The sequence below is a fragment of the Kogia breviceps genome, chromosome 8 (genome assembly GCF_026419965.1).
Source record: "Kogia breviceps isolate mKogBre1 chromosome 8, mKogBre1 haplotype 1, whole genome shotgun sequence".
In the NCBI taxonomy this organism is placed as follows: domain Eukaryota; kingdom Metazoa; phylum Chordata; class Mammalia; order Artiodactyla; family Physeteridae; genus Kogia; species Kogia breviceps.
In genome coordinates, this window is record NC_081317.1 from 22,000,217 (window position 1) to 22,024,158 (window position 23,942).

General features: G+C 40.3%; 1 protein-coding gene across 10 annotated transcripts in view; it reads left to right on the forward strand.

Moving 5' to 3' along the window:
• ECPAS (Ecm29 proteasome adaptor and scaffold) overlaps positions 1-23,942 on the forward strand; it is a 100,414-nt gene that overhangs the window by 64,950 nt on the left and 11,522 nt on the right. For all 10 annotated transcript variants that reach the window (XM_059072206.2, XM_067040959.1, XM_059072209.2 and 7 more), the window contains 18 exons: positions 512-674; positions 1,114-1,286; positions 2,456-2,557; positions 5,895-6,018; positions 7,741-7,886; positions 8,321-8,375; positions 9,068-9,182; positions 9,862-9,930; positions 11,178-11,295; positions 11,565-11,732; positions 14,033-14,112; positions 14,719-14,824; positions 15,584-15,631; positions 16,450-16,571; positions 18,128-18,278; positions 20,625-20,690; positions 22,305-22,394; positions 23,475-23,541. In XM_059072206.2, the coding sequence (XP_058928189.1) occupies positions 512-674; positions 1,114-1,286; positions 2,456-2,557; positions 5,895-6,018; positions 7,741-7,886; positions 8,321-8,375; positions 9,068-9,182; positions 9,862-9,930; positions 11,178-11,295; positions 11,565-11,732; positions 14,033-14,112; positions 14,719-14,824; positions 15,584-15,631; positions 16,450-16,571; positions 18,128-18,278; positions 20,625-20,690; positions 22,305-22,394; positions 23,475-23,541 (1,963 nt within the window). The remainder of the gene's footprint in view (positions 1-511; positions 675-1,113; positions 1,287-2,455; positions 2,558-5,894; positions 6,019-7,740; positions 7,887-8,320; positions 8,376-9,067; positions 9,183-9,861; positions 9,931-11,177; positions 11,296-11,564; positions 11,733-14,032; positions 14,113-14,718; positions 14,825-15,583; positions 15,632-16,449; positions 16,572-18,127; positions 18,279-20,624; positions 20,691-22,304; positions 22,395-23,474; positions 23,542-23,942) is intronic.

Genomic DNA, 23,942 nt, shown 5'->3' on the forward strand with positions numbered 1-23,942 from the left:
ATCTACTGCCACCTCTCATTGTACCTGTCCCGTTAGGAAACACTGTTGAAACTATGTGCTTTCTAATATTTTATTTGCATTTGGAGGTTTTAGCAATTAGAAATAGGATCTGTTCATTGTATTTTGTTGGCAGTAGAGGGAAATTATGCTTGAAAGTTATGACGGTGTATTTACCTAAGTGTTATTTATAAGCTAGAAGAAAGTGTGGGTGCTTATAAGAGCATGCAATGGAGTCACCTCACCCAGAGTTGGGAGTTGGGTATGGGATTAGGGAATCTAAATCCAAGTGAGTCAGGACTCAGCTTAACTTCTCAGAATTCTGTGTTTGAAACTCAAGTTTTCTCTTGTTCCCTAACCGATTTATTAACATCCAGTGGAGCCTCACATGATCACTTTATTCTTTGGCGTTATATTTTATTGGGGAGATGACTGTAGTAAACACACAGTTATTTCATTGTATTCACGCACGCATGAGAGAGACAGTCATACGGTATTGCGTTGTTAAATCCAGAGCCCGGAGATACAGCACGGATCCTTGCTTGCATTGGGATTCACAGTAGGAAGATATTTGGCTAAGAAGAAAATGAAAATGGCAGAGCAGCAAGATGTGGAGACAAATGCTGATTTTCTGCCCGAACAAGAAGAACTCATTCAGAGTGCCACAGAAACTATCGGTAATTAATGTGTTTATGCTGATTTGGATGTCAGCATAAGTAGGTTACAATTTTTTTGAATTAGGTTAAAATTTATTGTAACATTTTAATTTCTTTTTATAGCATTGCACTCTAAATACACGAGCTTTTTCACAAAATTTTGATGCTAAATAAATTCTGTTTTTAATAACAATGCAAGTACTCTAGTTTTTCTATATTTTTTTCTATATGTTTCTATTTAACAGAGATGATTCCATTATGGGAAAAAATGCAAACATTAAGAAAGGACATGACTGGTGTTTTATTACTAAAGAAACGCTAACAAATTATCAACTGGAAAATACGTTATAGACTTTGATTTTGGTTTGCTGTCTTTAAAAAAATCTTAAGTACATTGCTGGTTGCTTTGGATTCCAGGGGTAATGATATAAAATTCTCTTTTGTCTAAATGTATTTACAGGCTCATTTTTGGACAGTACCTCACCCCTCCTGGCAATTGCTGCCTGTACAGCCCTGGGTGAAATTGGCAGAAATGGTCCACTCCCAATCCCCAGTGAGGGATCTGGCTTTACTAAGTTGCATCTTGTGGAAAGCCTGCTAAATAGAATACCCTCCAGTAAAGAAACAAATAAGGCAAGTCTCTTCCTTTTATCCTTCTCTTCTGAAATTCTTTCCATTCATAGATGAATAAATGAATAAAAACAGAATCATAGTCAGGATAGATGACATTACAGCTGGAGGAAGGATTGAATGTGAAAAAGAGTGATAAAGAAGAAAGTCTAGGTGACTGTTTAATTTTGAGTTGGGAATGATTTGTGCTGCACTGCTGTTGTGTGTGTACCGTTTGACCGAGTTATTCCAATTTAGGCCCATAACTGTTAAGATTTGGGTAAATATTAAGTGCATCAGGTAATTGTTTTGTCATGCAAAAGGGGGGTAATAAAGTGTTAAATAGTTTTATGATTTTTGTAATTTCAGACCAAATCGAAATCTTAACTTCCTATACCTAGTTTGGTTTTAAGTTTGGTTAGTAAGCAGTGTGAGTAATCTCTGAGGAGAAGGACACTTACGGTTTTTTTAGTTTTAGATAAAAACTTTCATAGACTTTTAAAATTTTTCTTTGGGATAAGAACACCTCAGTGTTGAAGTATAAGATGATTTAATGAACAGAAAAATCAGTTTACTACAAGTTTAATACGTAATTTTATTCTTGATCTAGCTACTCTTTAAAACTTTCTGAGATCACAGTACTTTTTATTAGATGTTAGCAACTACTCATTACCATCCATTGTTGAGCACTTGGCAATCTGCCAAGCATATATGCTGAGTGCTTCACATGCATTAATTAATTGAATCTCTAAAAGATCTAGTGAAGTAGGTACAATTGTCATCTCTGTTTTCCGAGATGAGGAAATAGCGTCACAGAGAGGTGAAGTAACTTGCCTGAGGTCACACAATTGTAAAGGCTATTAAAATGGTCGAGCTGTGACTTGATCTTAGGTCCTCTAGGCCCAGAATCTACATTTATAACTGTTATAGCTTGTAGGATAATGAGCTAGTTAATGACTTCGTTCTTCCTTCTTTTGCAGCTGAGGACCCTTAATGAACTCAGTTTTATGTCTTTCTACCTCCAATGTCTTATAGACATAATTCTGTAAAATTGGATACTTAAAAAAAAAATTGTGCTGATGAATTAGTTAGACAGACTCCCCCTCCCTGCTTTCTCATTTTGGAAACATTTTTTTCTGGGACCAAGCTGTTATATACTTCATTTAAAAAAAAAAAATTCTGTGTTCTTCCAGATGAAAGAAAGAGCTATCCAAACACTGGGATATTTTCCAGTTGGGGATGGAGATTTTCCTCACCAGAAACTCCTCTTGCAAGGTCTGATGGATTCTGTGGAGGTATTTATATTGCTGTCTGATTGTTAGTCATTCAAACAAAAGGCATTCTTCTTAACTTGGAATTTTGCGTACCGTGAGGTTTTAAATTAAAAACGTTATTCATTTATTCACCAAGTACTTACTGAGTACCAGCTGTGGGCCCGTCACTGTGGTAATCGTAGCATTGACTAAATCACCTCTGTGAGGAATTCCTTTTCTCATGATTTTTTTCAAATACATTTATTTATTTTTATTTTATTTATTATTTTTGGCTGTATTGGGTCTTTGTTGCTTGCGTGCAGGCTTTCTCTAGTTGCAGTATGTGGGCTTCTCATTGCGGTGGCTCCTCTTTTTTTTTTTTTTTTTTTTTTGGTGGTACGCGGGCCTCTCTCTGCTGTGGCCTCTCCCGTTGCGGAGCACAGGCTCCGGACGCGCAGGCCCAGCGGCCATGGCTCACAGGCCCAGCCGCTCTGCGGCACGTGGGATCTTCCCGGACCGGGGCACGAACCCGTGTCCCCTGCATCGGCAGGCGGACTCTCAACCACTGCGCCACCAGGGAAGCCCTGCGATGGCTCTTCTTCTTGTGGAGCACAGGCTCTAGAGTGCGTGGGCTTCAGAAGATGTAGCGCATGGGCTCTAGATTGCAGGCTCAGTAGTTGTGGCATGCGGGCTCAGTAGTTGTGGCTCGTAGAGCACAGGCTCAGTAGTTGTGGCGCAAGGGCTTAGTTGCTCCGCGGCATGTGGGATCTTCCCCGGACCAGGGCTCGAACCCGTGTCCCCTTCATTGGCAGGTGGATTCTTAACCACTGCGCCACCAGGGAAGCCCTTCTCATCATTTTTGAGTAAAGCGTGGTGCAGTGTAGGTAGAAGGGGAAACATAACCATTCAGCTAGATGTGGGGAGTCGGTGCCAGTATTCTGGTTGCCCTTGAGTCTTATGACTTCGCTTCTGTCTTCTAGATAAATGTCCAGTGTGGTGGAGAAGACCTATAAGTAGACAACTGCTAGCCAATATGATGAGTGACCTAACACAGTCTGATGTGGCCCCTGATTGGGCCTTGGTTCTTGTCACTTACTCACCAGCCACTTTTGTTCACCAGCCTCTTAGTCTTTCTTTGCTCTGAGCTTTTGAAAGACCCATGCTTCCTTCTTTCTCAGGTTGTTGCTATAGCTCTTTGAAAAGTTTCCTGACCCTTCAGACTAGAGTAGATTCTTTATTTATTTGTGCTTTCATGCTGCTCCATACTTTTCTTCACAACATTCGTCACAGTTGCTAATTGCCCACTAGGCTGAAGGCAAAGTCTGTTTTCCACCCCCATCCTCACCCCCATATAAAACAGGGGCCTGGCAGCGTAGTTGGTAGTAGCAGGACCTCAAACATTTTTGGAAGAGTAACCGAATGAAGAGATGTTTGTGTGTAAGGCAGTGGACTCACGTGTAAGGCAGGCATGAGCACTTCTGTCTGGGGGAGCTGGTGCACGTTTTTTGGTGACAGAGTCGCTGCTGGGCCTTGAAGGAAGAGAGGGAGGAGAGAGGAGAGCTGTGGTTGAGGAATAAGGTAGCTAGCTGAGTGATAGAGCCAACATTAGGATGCAGGTCTCTGGATTCTTGATGGAGTATTTTTAAGGTGAAATTTTTTGACAAGAAATTATAACCATATCTCATTCTCCCTGGATGTCACATTGTAACATCTTGGGGAAAAGCTTGTGATGTCTCCTTTTTCATCTTTTTTCTTTTTATATATCTGTGGTAGAGATGGGTTTCTTCCAGTTTTGTTTAAATGAATGAAGGTTTGTCTCGGTTCTTAACTTGCTACTGAAGACATTATTTGAAGAGTTTAGAAGTACAGAACTATATGAAAAGCTTGAAACATGCTAGAGAGACTGAAGGAGGAGAATTTTTAAAAAGCAGGAATCAAGAGAAGCAAAATATCTTCACCGTCATCTAGGACAAAGTTCTAAAGGGTTTTTTTTAACGTTTTATTATGGAAAATTTCAAACATGCACAGAAGTAGAGAGAATAATAATATAATGATCCCTATTTACCTACTCTTTATTTCTAGAATATTTAAAGCAAAATCTGTATATCATCTTCACAAATAGAGTTAGGGAGTTTTGTTTTTGTTTGTAATGCCAACTATGTTGTTGTTAACATGTAAACAGGTAAAAACAGGCACATAAAATGACGCCCTAATATGGGATCCTCTGTGTTGAGATAACCTTTTCTCAGCTTAGAGTTGCCAAGAGAAACTTCTGACCAGGAAAGCTGTAGGACTGAAGCCTTCAAATACTTTTTCTCAGGGTAGGAAGTGTGTGGTATCAGCACTTAACACCTCAACAAGCCTAGAGCATTTCGTTGATTGAGCTTGGAAATGGCTAGACTGTTGTCTGTATGCTTTACAGTGTTCTCCCAAAAGGTCCATGTTCCCATACCCCTCATATTCTCTGTTCTTCATTCTCTTCTTACTCTCCTATTCTTAGGTCTTTTCTGATTCCCAGCAAACATTAGAGAAAAATGCCAAAGGGAGCTGAGGCTGGCCCAATTCCACATTAGTCAGTGATTCATAATTGTGAGACGTGTCAATTTCTAAATCTGATTTTAAAAATTTGAGTATGTATAGTTTAGAATTTTTTAAACTTTTGATTTTTGAAACAATTCCAAATGTACAGTGTGGTTGTCAGAATAATGTAAAGAACTCCTGTATACCCTTTATCCAGACTTACCAAATTACCACATTTGCTTTGTCATTCTCTGTTTTTTTTTTTCTGAACCATTTGAGAGGAACTTGTAGATACCATGTAATTTAAGCATGCAGAGAGGAGGAGGTGTTAGTAAATGATAAAGGCCGCTGTTAAGGGTGCAGTTACTACCAATCGAGTGTCTACTAGATGCTTTATGTACGTTAACCTCGTTTAATCCCTACGGCCTGGCGAGGTGGATGCTGGTATTATTTATGCTCATGTTACAAATGACAAAGTTGAGTCTGAGTTTAAATAAGTGTATGTAGCTGGTGAGAAACAGAATTTCCACCAAGATCCATATGGCTTCACAGTCCATGCCCTTCTCCCCCAAGTAAATGGTTCCATTCTTCCAAAGATTAAAAATCCCTGCTTAGTGGTTCTCTGCTGAGGGTGAAGAGTGCAACACAGACTTGGGAAAAGATCCTCACGTCATTCTTAGGTTCTCCATTCCCTCACTCTGCCTCACCTTCCGACCATCCCATTAGCTGAGAGCATTGCAGGCAAAAGAGTAAAAACAAAGCATGCTGAGAAACAAGACAGTAAGCAGCCTTTTTGTGGAAATGGATGTTTTGGGGCAATGTTCTCTCTGACTCCTGACTTTTGTCCCCTTCATTGCAGGCCAAGCAGATAGAGCTTCAGTTCACTATCGGCGAAGCCATCACCAGTGCTGCGATAGGAACTAGTTCTGTGGCCGCCCGGGATGCCTGGCTGGTGGCTGAAGAAGAATATACGCCCCCTGCCGGTACTATATAGTCAGCTAATCAGTTCATTACCACCAAGTAACCCTCTTCTGTTCTTGTTATCACCTTTGAGCAAAAGAAAAAAATGTATACATTCCATTTTAACTCTCTTTCCAATATTTATATATGTCTTTACCAGTTTGGCTCAGTCAAGAAGGATAGTTGGTTAAAGGAGACAGCACAAAATGAATGAGAACTGTTTCTTTTTTTTTTTTTTTTTTTTTTTTGCGGTATGCGGGCCTCTCACTGTTGTGGCCTCTCCCGTTGCGGAGCACAGGCTCCAGACGCGCAGGCCTAGCGGCCATGGCTCACGGGCTTAGTTGCTCCACGGCATGTGGGATCTTCCCGGACCAGGGCACGAACCCGTGTCTCCTGCATCGGCAGGCGGATTCTCAACCACTGCGCCACCAGGGAAGCCCGAGAACTGTTTCTTTAGTCCTTTGGCAAGCAGGCCAGGGGAGTTAGCTATTGATTACCTTCAGACTTGTGCTCTATTCGTGAGGATTGGTGTGGTTAGCCAGTGTTAGAGGTTGAGGCCTAGCAGTTTCCAAGTTTTGTGTCCCCTAATCCTTTATCACACAGTGCAGGTCGTGCAGCAGGTGCCTCTTCACTAAGTCACTCTGGCTTTTAATGACCACATAGGTGAAGGGGCATGTGTTTTCTGATGACACGTTACAGGTACTGTGATTTCACATGTCTCGTATGCTGTAAACATCCTACAGGGCACAGGATGGCTCTCCACAGCAGAGTGTCCTGCCAACCTCAGTAATGCCAAGGTTGAGGAACTCTGAAGTGACAGAGGAAAAGGAGAACAATGGCGTAGTAGCTGGAGGAGGAAAGTGAGGTTAATAGAGGTTGGTTTGCCTGTTAGTTTTTAGATGGAGATGGGAAAGATATTGCTGACACTCGAAAGAATGGGGACAATTTAAAAAAATTAAGACAAAACTAATACAACATTGTAAATTAACTATGCTCCAATAAAAATTTAAAAACAAACAAATAAATAAAAGAAAAAATATTTATTTTAAAAACTCTATGTGCAATTAAGGTCTAAAAGGAAATATAAAGGAAGAGAAATACTTTTTTTTCCTGCTGTCACTGTTTAAATGAGTAAAATTACGTTAATCATATGGGTATTAAAAAAACTTAAAACAGTTTATTATCCTTTTCTTTTTTTTTTTTTTTTTTTGTGGTACGCGGGCCTTTCACTGTTGTGGCCTCTCCCGTTGTGGAGCTCAGGCACAGCGGCCGTGGCTCACGGGCCCAGCCACTCCGCGGCATGTGGGATCTTCCCGGACCGGGGCACGAACCTGTGTCCCCTGCATCGGCAGGCAGACTCCAAACCACTGCGCCACCAGGGAGGCCCAAGATAGTTTTTTTAAAAGAGAAGTTTTAGGTTCAGAGCAACATTAAGAGGAAGGTGCAGAGGTTTCCCACACCCTCTACCCCTACACATGCCTAGCCTCCCCCATGATGGTGATAATTTTTCATTCTAGGGAACTAAAGTTATCTGAGTACCTTTGAAAGGTTATTTAGTTTATGCTAGGTTCTGAAATGAATGATTATCAATTCCTTCAGCAATTTATTTAAACACCTTAGTCATTTAGATCTTAATATGTTGCAGGATTGTTGTATTGTGTAAATGTTGATTAAAATTTAATCTTTTTCAGGAAGCTCTGTTCAGTTATTTTAATTGCTTCTTATCATTCTTTCCCTTTCCCTAGGAGCTAAAGTTAATGATGTGGTCCCCTGGGTGTTGGATGTGATTTTAAATAAACATATCATCAGCTCCAACCCACATGTGAGGCAAGCAGCCTGCATCTGGCTCCTTTCCCTTGTGAGGAAGCTAAGTACCCATAAAGAAGTGAAGGTAAGCCACTCTATAAATGTGATCCAGCTCTGTTGGAAACTGTTCATGAAATATTTATAATAGAAAGGTGGTAGGAAGGGAAGTGTATGAGGGTGAGGGCCACTAACCAGTAACACATATTTTGAAATAAGCTATACATGAAGGAATGAAGGATGGTGCCTGATACATATGGGCTGGAAGATGATTCTTAAGTTGAAGGTACAATGTCAGAGGAAGTGGTGAGGATGGGGAGGCTCAGACTGTGTGCGTTAGACCACCTGTAAGTGCTACAACCTTCAGGTAATTTGGCCACCTTCGAAGATGAGAGCACAGCCGGGTTTGTGACTGCCTCTGGTCGTGAGACTTCACAGGGGTTGTGTACCCTGAGAGCAAGACTTTTTTTCTCCCAGGGAGGTAGAGTTTAAGTGTTCTGAATGCCTTTTTTCTTCTTTCAGTCTCATCTTAAAGAAATTCAGAGTGCATTTGTTTCTGTTTTGTCAGAAAATGATGGTAAGTAATTGGTAAATATTTGATTTCCAAACTTCTTTCAACTTGTGTTTTAAATTTTGAAAAATCTGGATTAATGAACATAAAAGAAGGCTACAGGAAACTTGATTCTTAATGTATTTATTTATTAATTAGATCAGTTTTGCATTTAAAAGTGGATCCGAGGCCTTCTTTAGCGTCCGTACTTGTATCAAATAATAGCTTTCTTCTCCTGATACTTAGAATTCCTTTTCTCTTTGTGGTTTAAGCCAGGAGAGAGTGCAAATATTTGTGTTAGACATTTAAATAGTAGCTTTGTTTTATTAATTGTTTTAAACATGTGGTCTAATGTTGACTTTTCATTTAAAAAATTGCATGTGGGCGTCCTGAAATCCTGTGATTACCTCTCATGTGTGCGACGTGCATCCGCTGACCCTTTGTCACCATGCACTGCACACTAAGGCCCAGCAGGGTTGACTTGGCTTGTGAGTTGGATGTTCTGTGAATGTAGTTCTCATTTACAGAGACTTGCTGGTGTCATGTCCACTCAGATGATTTAGTATGTTTTTAACAAAATCGGCAGGTTGATTATGTTTTCATATCTTTACTTTGATATCATTTTGGGTTAATGTTACAAGTTTAAATTTTTTTTTTACTTGATGGCCAGAGGGCAAATTTTTCTTAAAAGAATATTGTTTTGTCTGACTTCTGTGTAGAACTTAGCCAAGATGTTGCCTCAAAAGGCCTTGGGTTGGTGTATGAACTGGGCAATGAACAAGATCAACAGGAGTTGGTTTCTACTCTCGTAGAAACACTGATGACTGGCAAAAGGTACAGTGAACTTGAAAGTTTTAGATTTGAACACACAGGGCAAGTTTTGCACATACTGAGAATATGAAGTGGAAGAAGGAAAGTTCAGCTTGTGATTTTCCTGTTTATTAAGCCTTTTCTAAATTGGAAATCATCGCTTGTTATGCTGTGGATAGCAGTTCAATTATCCAGTGTATACTGTTTAGAAAGTAAACTAAACTACTGTTTAGAAACAGGCCAGTAATTCAGGCTTTGAAAATTGAACGATCTTGGGACAGGTAAAGCGTTGGATTACAGAAGTACCGTAATTACCGTTGGCTAAATGGAATGAAGATGTGGAGAGGAGGCGTGTCACGCGAGTCCGATCTGTGAAGAGAAAGAGGGGGGCAGTCATTCTTGTAATTGGTTGCTGCTTTATGTTACCTTCCTTGTAGGAAGAATAGTTTTCCATGTGTGACCACATTTAATTCAGTGTAAGTTTATGTGGGATGTCTTTTATATCTATTTGTTCTTCCTAGACTTCATTTTACAAAATTGTCTGGCTGATGGGAAGGGTTAGTTGACTTCTACATCTTGCACACTGTAGATACTTGATAGGGAATTTGATTTTATCAGTTTACAGATGAAATGTATGCATTAGTTGAATGGTGGTATGAAAATTTTGAGGCTAATTTAAATTCTTGGTATTGTTTTCGTTTAGAGCTAAGCATGAAGTTTCTGGAGAGACGGTGGTGTTTCAAGGAGGAGGCCTTGGCAAAACCCCTGATGGGTAAGTGTGCTGGATCCATTGATCAATCACTGTAGACATCTTCTCTCCGTCGGAAAGGGTGCTCACCAGGTTGATTTCCACCCTCGTGGGAGGTGTTGTGTGTTAGTGGAAGAAGAAAATGTCAGTGAAGAAGCCTAGTGTTTTAGATTGGGTTTCCTGGGGCAGCAGACTGAGATGGAGGTGTGTACACTGGAAGTTTATTGAAGGGTGCCTGGGGTCATCCCCCTGGGGGGATGAGGAGGCAGGACAGGTCCGGTGGCCGAGGAGGAGCTGAACTGCTGCCCCCGCTTACGAGACCGTGACCCGTCACGGAGCTCTGGGACTGGGCTGGGAGGGCCTGCAGGGAGGTCCTGCTCTGTGTCCCCTCCTCAGGTCTTTTCACCCCCTCAGTGACTAGCCATTGGTGGTGGGCTGCTCTTGGGGAGGACCTGACCTTGGACTGAGGGCCGTTCTGTCCGCTCCCAGCCAGTGGGTCCTCAGGGAGGAATCAGTACCCACTGCACCTAGTTTTTTGGGGGGTCATCTCTACTTGGTGCTTTGGAGTCCACCGACTTGGCATTTCAAATTAATTCGTAGAGCCTTACCTCTTTTGTCTTATCGTTATTCCATCATGGTTGTACTGTTGCTTTTCCTCTGAAAACCCTCAGGGCCAGCTGCAGCTTGCTGGGGAGTCCCCAGAGCCCTGCCTCGGGCTGTCTCTCCCGTAGCTCCCTGGTTTCACACTGAAGTTGTTTCATTCCACTTATCCTCCCTCTAGACTCCCTCTGAGTTTTAAAAAATGTGCTCACTTTTCACAAAATAATGAAAAAGATCAGGTAGTTGAGCAAATACAGAGGAAAGTTAGCAGGACTTGAAGAAGTTGTTACCAGGACTGGGACGCTGTAGCTTAGAAAAGGTGTAGGGAAGACAGAAGTTGTCTTCAGACGGCTCTCTTAGGATCCTGAGAGAGATTGGTGCACAGTGTACCGAAGAATTATTGCTGTCTCCTGAGGTGATGAGGGCTCCACCCTCATGGGCATCACAGGTGCCTTAGGTCATTTACCAGCCATCGCTGAGAACTGAAGTAGGCGACTTTTTATATTCTCGTCACCCTGGTTCTCTGCCTCTGTGGTAATGAGATAACTCAATATTGGAAATATAGCAAAAACATAATTTTTGAATGTCCTAGTAATATTGGTAATGTAATTTTTAATAGTCTGGAGATGGAGAAATACCTTACAGCATACTTTTTCATTTTTGTTTTCAAGCCAGGGCCTCTCTACTTACAAGGAGCTTTGTTCTCTGGCAAGTGATCTTAGTCAGCCGGATCTGGTGTATAAATTTATGAATCTAGCCAACCATCATGCTATGTGGAACTCTAGGAAGGTAAGTGCCTATTGCTGGACATTTTATTTTTTTCTTCCCTCCAGATCAAACCTTCTGCATTGGCAGACGGTGACAACTATTATGCAGTGTGTTTTGTAAAAGTCTGTGATTAGAGAGATCTAGATCACCACATAGCTGCTATTATTGATTGGTAAAGCTGGACACTCAGTAAATCAGGCTCTATTCAGGGACAAGGATAGGAGGAAGAATTTTGTGATATTTAATAAGTGGATATTATATCTGAGCCACTTTGTTATTATTTTTTTTAGGGTGCTGCTTTTGGTTTTAATGTAATTGCTACCAGAGCTGGAGAGCAGCTAGCTCCTTTCCTGCCTCAACTAGTTCCTCGTCTTTATCGTTATCAGTTTGATCCCAACCTTGGTATTCGACAGGCCATGACAAGTATTTGGAATGCACTGGTCACTGACAAGTCAATGGCAAGTATCTGTGAACCCTTGTCCCAGATTACACATGGCATGGTTTACACATGGTAAACCCATGCTCATCTTCCTTTCTACTTTGTGTACTTTTTTGTTAAAACAAAAAGACTTTCTTTCATCCCTTGCTTTCTTCCTTCTTTCAAGGTATCAGAGATGCTCATGGCAACATTTATTGAAATCTCAAAAATGGAAACAATCTAAATGTCCATTGGGTGGATGGTTAAGGAAGTGGCAGTGTATCCACACAAATGGAAAACTGTATGTTGATAGTTAACCACTGATGTAGTGGAGAACAGGTCGTGGTTCTTGCCTTCAAGGAGTTCACATAGTTGGGGAGGTAGATAAGGAGTCAGGCAATTACCATATTTGGTTTTTTCTCATCTGGCTGCTTTTTATATTCTCCTTCACTGTTAGATACTAGGATATCTAAGGTTTGCCTCTGAGTACCGTTTACTCTCTCCACGTTCTCTTTTTAGATGAGCTCAGCAGTTCCAGGGCTTACGTGTCATCTTGATTGTGATGGTTCCCAGTCTTTACTTCTGGCGCAGGCACGACTTGTGCTCCTGACTTGTCTGTCTCACTGCCTGCTTGACATTGTCACTTGGATGTTGTTTCGAGATACCTTAGACTTAATATGTCCAGAATAGGACTTAAAAAAACAAACTTCCCCCTCTCTTCTCCTCGGCGTTCATTCATTTACCCCCGCTGGGAAAGTGGGCATCATCCTTGGTTGTTGTCTCTCTCACCCTCACCCTCAAGTGAATCCAGTAGCAAATTCTGTTGATTCTGCTTCCAAAGTATTTCTCCCTCCCTCCTTTCTTTCTTTCTCTCTCTCTCTCTCTTTCTCTCTGTTCCTCTCTCTCTCTTTCTCTCTTTTTCTCTTTCTTTGTTTCTTTGTTTCTTTCTTCCTCCCTTCCTTCTCCTATGTGGCTTGCGGGATCTCTGTTCCCTGACCAGGAATCAAACCCGGGCCCACAGCAGTGAAAGTGCTGCGTCTTAACCACTGGATCTCCAGGGAATTAATTCCCTCCAAAGTATTTCTTGAATCTATTCTCTTTTTTCCTAATTCTTCCCTGATGAACAGGTTGTCATCTTTCTCTTCTCTTTGCCTTCTTTCATTTAATTACCAATAGTAAAAGTGATTTTTAAAAACGCAAATAGGAGTGCATTTTGGGTTAAAATCCTTTGGTGGCTTCCTAGTTCACTTTAAATAAACCCCATGACCCTTACCATGTCTTTCCATGCCTGAGCATGATGCAGCCCTTTCCTCTGTCTCCATTCTGATGCTGGTAGGCAGTGGAGGGTTCCACCTTGAGGGTTCTGTGAGCTCTGTTTACTCTAGGAGAGTACTTGGTACCACTGGGTCAACTGAGATCTAATAGGTCGAGTTCAGGGTCCAGGCTTAGGCTCTCAAGATGTGAGTGTCATCTCTGTGTGAGTGGAAGGTAAAGCCACAGATGTGGATGAGATCACTATGGAGACTGTCTAGAGACATGGACATAGAAAGACATCAGTTTCTTAAATCTTAGGTGAGTTATTTCCTCCCCGTCTTGGTTTTCTTAAATGTAAGTGAGGATAACAAAACCTCTCCTACTTACAAGAGTAAAAGTGGAAAAGCCATAAGTTTTGAAGTTCTTTGGATTAGCATAAAAAATGAATCTACTATCGGTGTGTAGTTATTAACAAATGGATATCAAAACTAAAGAGGCTTAAAAGATGAAATTCTTCTTCATTCTGAACAGTCAAATGCTTCCTTATGTGCCAGACGTGGCGCAGGGTACCAGGGAGGCGAAGACAAGTGAGACACTGTCCTTGCCCTCGAGGTCTCAGTGTGAAGGGGCAGGACAGTTACTGTGCTGTCTGATACAGTGTGCTTAAGAAGGTGCCTTGGTAACATAGGGAAGAGTAGGCCAGTCCTGTCTGCGAAGGTGATGCCTGATTTGAATCTTGGGCAAGTAGGAGATGGAAGAGGTAGAGGTAGTGTGTGCTATGGAGTGGGGGTGAGACAGGACACATAAGAAGAACTTGGGAGCTAGATGGTCCCAGGAGGGCTTTGTATTCACGCCGGGGTGATTGGATTTTATTTTCATGCACTGAGGAAAATAAGAGGATCACATTTGCATTTCAGGATGATCAGCTGGGCAGCTTTCAGCAACTAAAGTGGGGAGAGAGTTGCGGACTGAGAGGCCTAGGGAGACACTTAGGCTGTTACGTACAGAAACACAGTGTGGTAGAGATGAATCATTTGATTATTGATGGATTTTGCATCCTCAGTTTTATCCTTTTGCTTTCATTAGGTGGATAAATATTTGAAGGAAATTCTTCAAGATTTGGTTAAGAATCTAACCAGCAATATGTGGCGAGTTCGAGAATCCAGGTACTAGTTTTGGAAATATAAGACTAGTCAAATAAAATTGAATTTTTTCCCCTTCAAATTTCCAAGTTTTATACTTTGTGTAAAAGGAATAAGTTAAAACCACTAAAAAGAGTATTTCTGGTTGGGTTAGACAGTTAATGATATTTAAGCTCTAGTCAGTGGTTTTCCTAAGTTGTCTTAGTTTTTGTAAGTATGAAATAACAGAAGTAGATCACTTGTTAAATTAGACATCAAGATACATTTATATACTCTCATGACTTTGTACGGTAGCATTTATTTATACATATATAATTTATGTTTATTCAGTGCCTGCTATATGCTTGGCAGTGTGCTAGGCCCTGGAGGTATATTGGTAAGTAAAAAATGATGTATCATCTTAAAGAGATTATATTATAGTTGTGGGAAATAGACATTTGATGAGTGTACATACCATATGCCTGTGGTATATTTGAGGTACCAAGAAGAGAGTAGTCATTGCCGTCTTGGGATGAGGGGGTTAAGCTAGAAATATAGGCAGAATCCATATTCTTGTTTGCTGTGGATGTTTCATAGTAAAAGATTGAGCTTTCTTGATCATATATTTGAAACCAAATTGTTTATTTTCAGCTGTTTAGCTCTGAATGATTTATTGAGAGGAAGACCCCTAGATGACATCGTTGATAAACTTCCAGAAATTTGGGAAACTCTCTTTAGAGTACAAGATGATATAAAGGTACTGTATACATAAATCTGCATTTATTTATAGAATAGCATAAATTGGAGTTGTTAAAATATGTATGTTACATATTTCAAAATTCAGACAATTTTTTTTTAAAGACCAGAATTTTCCTCCAAAGTTTCCATTTTGATGTGTCTGTGAAGTGGCAAGTTTAGGTATCTTTAGATCTAAATTAAAGTAAAAAAAAAAAAAAGGGTAACTACTGCCTGATTTTCTTTTAGTAGAGATCTTGTGATGCTGTTGATGAGGAACAAATAACAGTTTAGAAGTAATCCAGAATAACTCTACTTAGATCAGCTTCGTAAGTTGGATCAGTCATTCCCAAATAACTTGACCGGTTTCTCTTTTGCCTCGGCAGTCTAAATTGTAAATTTTTCCATCTTACCATTAAAATTAGGCACTTCAGTTTTTTGCTTTATTTGTCAGAGTTTTTTTTAAGTCTTTCAGAATCTTCGCATAGATCTCTATACATTTGCTTTTATAATGCATTTCGTTTCTAAACTGTTATACTTAATATCCATATTTTTGTAAGGTCAAAATAGGTTGTGTCTAATTTAAAAAAATAGTTGTATGGCATGGTAGTATGTTCCTTGACGGGCAAAGAGCCTAGTGAAACACGATTTTTTTACCTAGTAATGAAAGTAGGATTTTTCACCAATTTGTGTAGATTTGGAAGCAGTTTAAATACACATTTTGGGGTAGATGAGAAGGAAACTCTGATGTTGTATAATGTCATACTTTTCTCATTTTTAGGAATCTGTACGAAAAGCAGCAGAACTGGCTCTGAAAACGCTGAGCAAGGTGAAAACTCTTGCCTTACCCTGGGGGGTGAAGTGGGGCAGGAGTCTACGTGACAGTGAAAATTATGCCTTTTTTGTCATATAAAGTGACATTTAGTTGCAGTGTAACTGGCTTCATGTTACAGCCCACTTAACAATGAATGGGAAACTGGTTGCTGTTACATTAGAATACTAGTGTTTTTAACAACGTGTGTCTCTGGGCTCTTTAAATGGAGAGCTCTTCTGGCCCTTTATGTAAGATAGGACTTTCTCTTGACCCTGAAGTACACATTACATTTAGATCAAGCAACGTCTCTTCTCTTTATTACTGCTATGTTTATATGTTAATCTGCCTTTCATACTTATGAGGTTGGCAGCCTTTTTGAAACTGGTTTCCCACTTGAACTTGATTTTGTGGTATATCAGGGCCTTCTAATGCATTAGAAGGTTTTAAATCCAAGTGTTTCTTACTCCACATCTGTGTTCTTGACCTCTGTGTTATGCTGCCACCCAAAGTTATTGATGATTATGATAATATACCTTAAGCCTTCTTCAGAGTGCTTTCTAAACATTTTCTCATTTCATCTTGTTTCCCGTTTCACAAATTAGAAGACCAAAGCTTAGAAAGTAAAATGCATTACCGAGTTTTCTGTTTAGTTATTGACAGACGTAGGACTCAATCCCAGATCATGAGATCTTCTTTTTCTTTCTGTGATATCGTAGAAAGTAGAGTCACTTATCCTTTTCTATGGATGTAGGAAGTAGGAAGTATTTTGTCAGATGAACGCGTTATTGGGTGAGAGGTCAGTTTCGCTAATTTCCATGCTCTTTGTATGTGAGGTTTGTGTGAAAATGTGTGACCCTGCCAAAGGAGCAGCTGGCCAGAGAACCATTGCCGTCCTTCTGCCCTGCCTTCTGGACAAAGGAGTGATGAGTCCTGTGACAGAAGTTCGAGCCCTCAGGTTTGAATCAGCTGATGAAATTGAATGTATTGGATTTCCTTAATTCTTAGCCACCCAGTAGAAATAGGGTTTCTTTGAACGTTAGATTCTTGAGAGAATGGAGAAATGAGTTGAGAATCCAGTGGGGTGACCCAGTAGCAAATGTGAGAAGTGGTGAGTCAGAACATTTTTGCAGAGACATTCTCATGGGAGCCTTGCTTTAGTCCGGCCTCCTGCCTCAACCTTGAGTAAAGTGCATTTTTCTCTTGTCATTGGCCTCTGCCCCCAGCAGGCACATCTTCCTATTCTGCTGCGCCTCACGTCCTTGGGAGCTTGCTTGTTGGTTATACCACTTAGTAATGTTTCACAGATTATTACGTTTAAAATAAGCTGTTTACCGCCTGTGAAATAGTCAAGAAGTACACATTTAGATATATATGGCTCTTTTAAGTTAGAATCAGCAGTGAAGGATTCTATTTTTTTTCTAACTAGATTGCTATCTGGGAACTTAATCTGTTCCATTTTTTATTTCACTCTTGAAATTAGATCAAATTAATAGTACCAACACTATTTCATGGTAACTAAATAGTTGGTATGGGAAAGCTCTTCTTAGAAGGATTCACCTACAGATGCAAAGGAATGGTAAAATTAGGATATCGCCATGTTGCTATCCTCAGTGATATAATCCAGGTAATGATCATAAATGGCTCCTGAGTCCGCTGGTAAAGGCTGACGGGAGGAGCATTATAATGGATGGTTGGTTCATGCCGACCAAACTTGAACCTGCTGTTCACTCTTTAACAGCACAAAAAAGAGATAAGCATCCTGATGTGATGAGACAGGACATGTGAAGACCACCTGTGAAAGATTCTTGTTTTAAAAAAAATTGAACTGAACTTGATTTAGCCTGCAGATCTGTATAAGCTACAGAGGAACCTGTTAAGTGACACCATCAGAATACAAATCAATAGCTTAAAAAAAAGAGGATGGAGAGAGCACTGTTGAAAAAGATTCAAGAAATGCAGTAAATTGCAATGTGTAGATGGACTCTGGATTCGATTTCAGCAAACCAACTCTTATGGACACTTGTGAAACAATCAGGAAATTTGGATATTAGATGATATGAAAAAAATTCTTGATTTTTTTAGGTGTGAAATGGTATTTTGATTATGATGAAATGTCTGGGTCTCTTCATGATACATGCAGAAGTTTAGTTAGGGAATACGCTTCAAAATACTACAGTGGCAGGGGGAAAAGTATATGTATGGTCTGTATGTATGGTGGATGCCTAAGTGAGACAAAATTGGCCAGAGGTTGCTGATTGTTGAACTGGGTGTGGAGAACATACAGAATTGCATTTATGATTCTCTTTACTTTCATATATGTGTGAAAATTTCTATAATAAAAAGTAAAAACAAAAACAAAAAAAAACAACAACACAGAGCTAAGACCAGGCTCTGTGCCCAAGGCAATATGTTCTCTAATGCAATAAAGTGCAGAAACTCCTCATGATTAAACCTGTAGGGCGTCTTGCTTTTGTTAAAAGGACTCAGGAGTTGTGTTTTGTGTGTCTGTAGCATTAACACCCTTGTGAAGATCAGCAAAAGTGCAGGAGCCATGTTGAAACCACATGCACCAAAACTCATCCCAGCTCTGCTAGAATCCTTAAGTGTGTTGGAGCCTCAAGTTCTCAATTATTTGAGTCTCCGGGCTACAGACCAAGAAAAGGTGCGTTGACAACACAGCCATATTGGTAATTATTATGAAGGGAGAGCCCTGTTAAGATACTCAACAGGCCTTCCAGGGTCCTTAGACAAAATGCATGATTCAGATAATACTTTCACCACTCCTGAAACAGCTCAACTTCTATAACCACATGCAGTGTTTTTTTAGCGGGAGCGGAGAGGGCTTATACACTGTTATGTGAAGTGAATGAAAAGTGACACTTCCGTCCAAAAAAATACATGAATACATTTATTTAACACAGTTTTTTGTACATGTTTGTTTATTTTCTAGGGGTTGGGTCTACACCCTCAGAGTCCTTCTATGGACCATTCCTGCTTTGCAAATCAAGAGGATTTGTAGCTAGACTTTTGCATAGTCCAAAATTATTCTGCTTTTTAAGTATACTGTAGTTCCCTAGTCTCTGATCAGAGTTTTTTTTTTTTTTTTTTTTAATTACAGATGAAACTTTTATTGTGAAAAGTTAAAACAACACAGAAGAGTAGAAAGTAATCCCCTAGGAGTTCCCTCTGCTGTGGCAGCACAGTATCATTTCCTGAGGAGTACTCACTGTCAGCAGTTTCCTGGGTGTTTTTTCAAATTCTTTTGTAGTCATAGGCTACAAAATCAAGCAAACATACTAATTTTAAAATAGAATCAGACTGTGAATATTGTTCTGCAACTTGATTTTTGTTTCTAACAAAATACCATGGGTGTATATAGATCTGTTTCATTCTTTTTAGTGCATGCATAGTATTCTACAGTGAGATTATTTTGAACTTTTGGGTTTTTTTTTTTTTTTTTTTTTGTGGTACGCGGGCCTCTCACTGCTGTGGCCTCTCCCGTTGCGGAGCACAGGCTCCGGACGTGCAGGCTCAGTGGCCATGGCTCACGGGCCCAACCGCTCTGCGGCATGTGGGATCCTCCCAGACCAAGGCACGAACCTATGTCCCCTGCATCGGCAGGCGGACTCTCAACCACTGCGCCATCCGGGAAGCCCAATTTTGAACTTTTGTGTGAGAGATTTTGTGGCATGAAAAGTTATGAATGTTCTGTTTTCTCCACATCTTTGCCAACATTGAATAATATCAGTCTGATAAGCAAGAATCTCATTATTCTAATTTAGTTTCCTATTATTAGTGTTGTCCATTGTCTTTTCATATTGTTAGCCATTTATAAGTATTTCTTCTGTGAGTTGTATGTTTCTACTCTATGTCTGTTTTTCGCTTGTTTATGTTTTTACATTTGTCTTTATTAGAACTGTCAAACTCCTGTTACATGATAGTAAAAGTTTTCTCTCAGTTCACTATTTGGTTTTTAACTTACCTAAGCTATTCTGTTCTAATCACTTACTCAGTTTTCCCTTTGCCTCTGATATTGCTGTTTCTTCTCCAGTCATCATTCTTTCCTCTTTCAGCAGTAATCTTGCCTTTCCTAGGTTCTCACCTACTAGGTGTTGAGAATTAGGAAACATAAATTCTAGTCCAAACTTTGCAGCCCTAGGCAAGTCACTTCTGTCTGCCTAATTTTTCTCACTTATTATGTCTGGATAGTGTCAGCCTCTCCTATACCATAGTTGTTTGATTAAAATGCTATTGTATCAATAGATAGGAGGGTCCTTTATAAAGTTAAAACAATACATGTATAAAATTAAAAATCGTGTATTAGATAGAAAATTATTTAGTCTGTTTCTTTATTTAATGCAGGGAGAACCTGAGGCTCAAGAAGGCTGGATAACTTGCTCAGAGCCATACTATGTTATTTTCTAACTGCAGTTAATTTCTGTTGTCCGCATTTCTCACTTACGGTGAGATGCTGCCTCTACATATATATGGTTGAGTGTAGGACAAAAGAAATTATTTAGACTTGTGTTTGAATTTGTTGTATCTATATATTATTTATTTATTTATTTATTTTTTTTTGCGGTATGCGGGCCTCTCACTGTGTGGCCTCTCCCGTTGCGGAGCACAGGCTCCGGACGCGCAGGCCCAGCGGCCACGGGTCACGGGCCCAGCCGCTCCGCGGCATGTGGGATCTTCCCGGACCAGGGCACGAACCCGTGTCTCCTGCATCTGCAGGCGGATTCTCAACCACTGTGCCACCAGGGAAGCCCCTGTATATTATTTTTTAAAATATTCCTTAATTTGTCAGTAAAGCCCAATTTGAGTGTGTGGAGGTTCTTCTTTTACTTTGGCTGTGCCGTGTGCAGCTTGTGGGATCCTAGTTCCCTGACCAGGGATCGAACCCACGCCCTCAGCAGTGAAAACCGCAGAGTGCTAACCAGTGGGCCGCCACGGAATTCCCTGGAGGTTCTTCTTAATTGATTGAATGTGCTTGCATTTGTGTTCTCAGGCTGCGATGGATAGTGCCCGACTCAGTGCTGCCAAATCCTCTCCCATGATGGAAACAATCAACATGGTAAGCGCCTCATGTAATGAGAACATTTACGTTTGCTTACCTTAGAGTGTAATTGTTCAGAGTCTTCAGGTTACATTAAATGAAGTAGAGGTTTAAGGGATGAGTCAAGGCAGCTGTTGTGACGCTAGTTTTTTCCTAGTATAGTTCTTTTTTTCTTTTCCTGTATTACTAAATGGAATACTTTCCCCAATACTAGATTGCATTAGTCCAGATTTGTGTTACACAGGAGAACAATATATTAAAAGGTCTGCCTATAAATTTATATCTGTATATCTTTTGGCCTGCCTATTTAGAAAGTTCGGATACTTGTCTCTGCCTGAGCATTGTCCCTGGGAGGACCTAGGAAAGTGTAAGCTGGAGGTGTTAGTGAAGTAGGCAGCATAAAAGGTAGGGAGAGAGAACTGAGCAATGTTGGTAGGTTGTTAGTTGCAGAAAAGAGCTGCTTGGCACCAAGTTTAGAAATTCCAACGTTTCTGGAATCGTGGGTGAAGAGTCTCTAAGGTCACAAAAGCCGACTCTGCTGTGCATGCCCTGGAGTGGTTAATTGAGAGCTTGTGAGCTACTGGAAATTGTTTTGATGAGCAGATCACAGGACTAGACAAGAGAAGAAGAAATTTTTTTAGCGCTTACGGGGGAACTATTACCAAAATTTGGTCTAAGGATGTCTTCGTTGGATTATGAGGGCAAAAGAAAGCTTAAAGAAATAGGAATAGTTAGCAAACACCTTATAGATATGCTCATCAGTAATAGAATATATGTCATTACATTTTCAAAAATATAGCAAATTCAGCTAAGGAGTCAACTTTAATAAGATGGTTTGATAGGGCAGGCCTACGGAAGAAGGTCAGTTTTAATCTAGGTCTTTTACACTAAACATGGATTGTTAAAGAAGAAGTAGGCCCAGAGAGATCCTCTCTTCTTGGGTACTCATTATTTATTTTCTCCTTTATAAATCAATGTGGGTTTTTTTTGTTTTGTTTTGTTTTGTTTTAAATTTTTTTGCGGTACGTGGGCCTCTCACTGTTGTGGCCTCTCCCGTTGCGGAGCACAGGCTCCGGACGCTCAAGCTCAGCGGCCACGGCTCATGGGCCTAGCCGCTCCGCGGCATGTGGTATCTTCCCGGACCCGGGCATGAACCCGTGTCCCCTGCATCGGCAGGCGGACTCCCAACCACTGCGCCACCAGGGAAGCCCTTTTTTTTTTTTGTGGTACGCGGGCCTCTCACTGTTGTGGCCTCTCCCATTGTGAAGCACAGGCTCCGGACGCGCAGGCTCAGTAGCCATGGCTCACGGGACCAGCCGCTCCGTGGCATGTGGGATCTTCCCAGACCGGGGCACGAACCCGTGTCCCCTGCATCGGCAGGCGGATTCTCAACTACTGCGCCACCAGGGAAGCCCTGTTTTGTTTTTAACGTTGATCCACTGATGAATGGTTTTCTTGTTTGTAGTATAATGATTTTAACATTGAAATTGGAGCAAAATCAAACCAGTGGTTTTTGCACTTCATGTCAAAAACAGTTGGGTACATAGTTGACATAGGCAGTTTTTAATTGAAGATGTGGTACTGACTTAATTATTTGCTAAGGTTAACTTTATATTTATTCTCTTCCAAAAGTGCCTGCAATATCTTGATGTGTCGGTGCTGGGTGAGCTAGTTCCTAGGTTATGTGAACTGATCAGAAGTGGTGTAGGTCTTGGAACTAAGGTAAGCAAGTGTATTTTTCACAAGAGGAATTTGTATCTTCATTAGTTTGGGCCACAAAAATAGAACAGCCGTCATGTGTGAAATTCATTTTTTTTCTTAAAACCTTACTTTACTTTATGTTAACTATTTTGTTTCTATGACTGCACTAATAATAACTTAAAACATGTAACTCATTCAGAATATAAAACGTGACTTATATTCAGTAAACATTGTCTTACTTTTTTAGTGGAATCATTTCTGTCCCCTGGTTGCCAGGTACATGCCCTCTGGGTCCTTGTTCATGATCAGTTATTAGTGGAAATGCTCATCCAGTTATCAAGTCATGGTTGCTTAAGGTGGTGATTAGCATTTTTCACAGAGGAATCAGCAGGTATTTAGATGGAAAAATGTCTTTCTTTCCAAGATTTTTCAAGGATCAGATCCCACGCCCTACACTTTGAAAACAAACAACTCATGTTTATTTCTCCTGACAAAATTAACATTTACTTGTATTTTTAAATTTTAGCATTTATAGATCAGGAGAAAGTTAAAAGTTGTCCATAAGTTTACCACCCATAGGTAATTGCTGTTGATATTTCAAAATGTTTCCTTCTGTGCATACGTCTTCTACGATGTCCTCTCTAATGGCCATATATGCTCTCATGTGGCTGAAACATCATTTATTTTAACCCATCAAGGAATACCTGATTTGTTTTCAGCTTTTTTGATACTAAACAAAGCGCTGTGATGAATGGTTGTGGACACATCTGAAGCTGCTTCCTTTGGTTAAATTCCTAGAACCGGAAATGTTAGAACAAGGATGGACAGGATGACACGTTGCCCTCCCAAAAGATTGTACGAATCTCCTTCTCACTTGTAGTGTATGACAGCAGAGTACACTTGCAGCAAGACCTCTGCAGGAAGTCTTGAAGGAAATCATTGTGTTAAGAATTTAAAATAAGAGTTTTACTCTTTCTAGATAGAATCTTGGAGGGGCTGTAAGGCTTTGTGTATTTCTTTAAATCTTTGACTCCTAAAACAAAGGGTTTGATAGAACATTGTGACCATCAGATTTAGACCTTTGCCTTTGTAACCCTGTAGGGAGGCTGTGCCAGTGTCATTGTGTCCTTAACCACTCAGTGTCCCCAGGACCTAACACCTTACTCAGGTGAGTTTGTCAAAACCACTGGGGTGATGTTTTTGTATGGCCATGTCTCATGTGACAAGGTTTTAAAAGGAAAAACAGTGATCGTTCAGACATGCTTGTGATATCATGTACTTTTTCTTCCCTCAAACTCTCCCACTTCTACCTTTATCTCTGTTTGCAAGAGGTACAGGATGATCAAGTTTAGCAAGTTTTTACTGTTTTATAAGTGTTTATTTCTTGGTGGTATAAGGAGGTGAGAGTATCTGCTATTCTGTACTGTATAAATGGTTTATTACCATTTATATTTAATTTTTCAGCAGCATTTTTCTTCTCTTGAATTGGCTCCTAGATGGGGCTGATTAACTTTATGTACCTAACTCTTGTTTTTGCAACTGTCCCCATAATAGTCTAGATTAATTAAT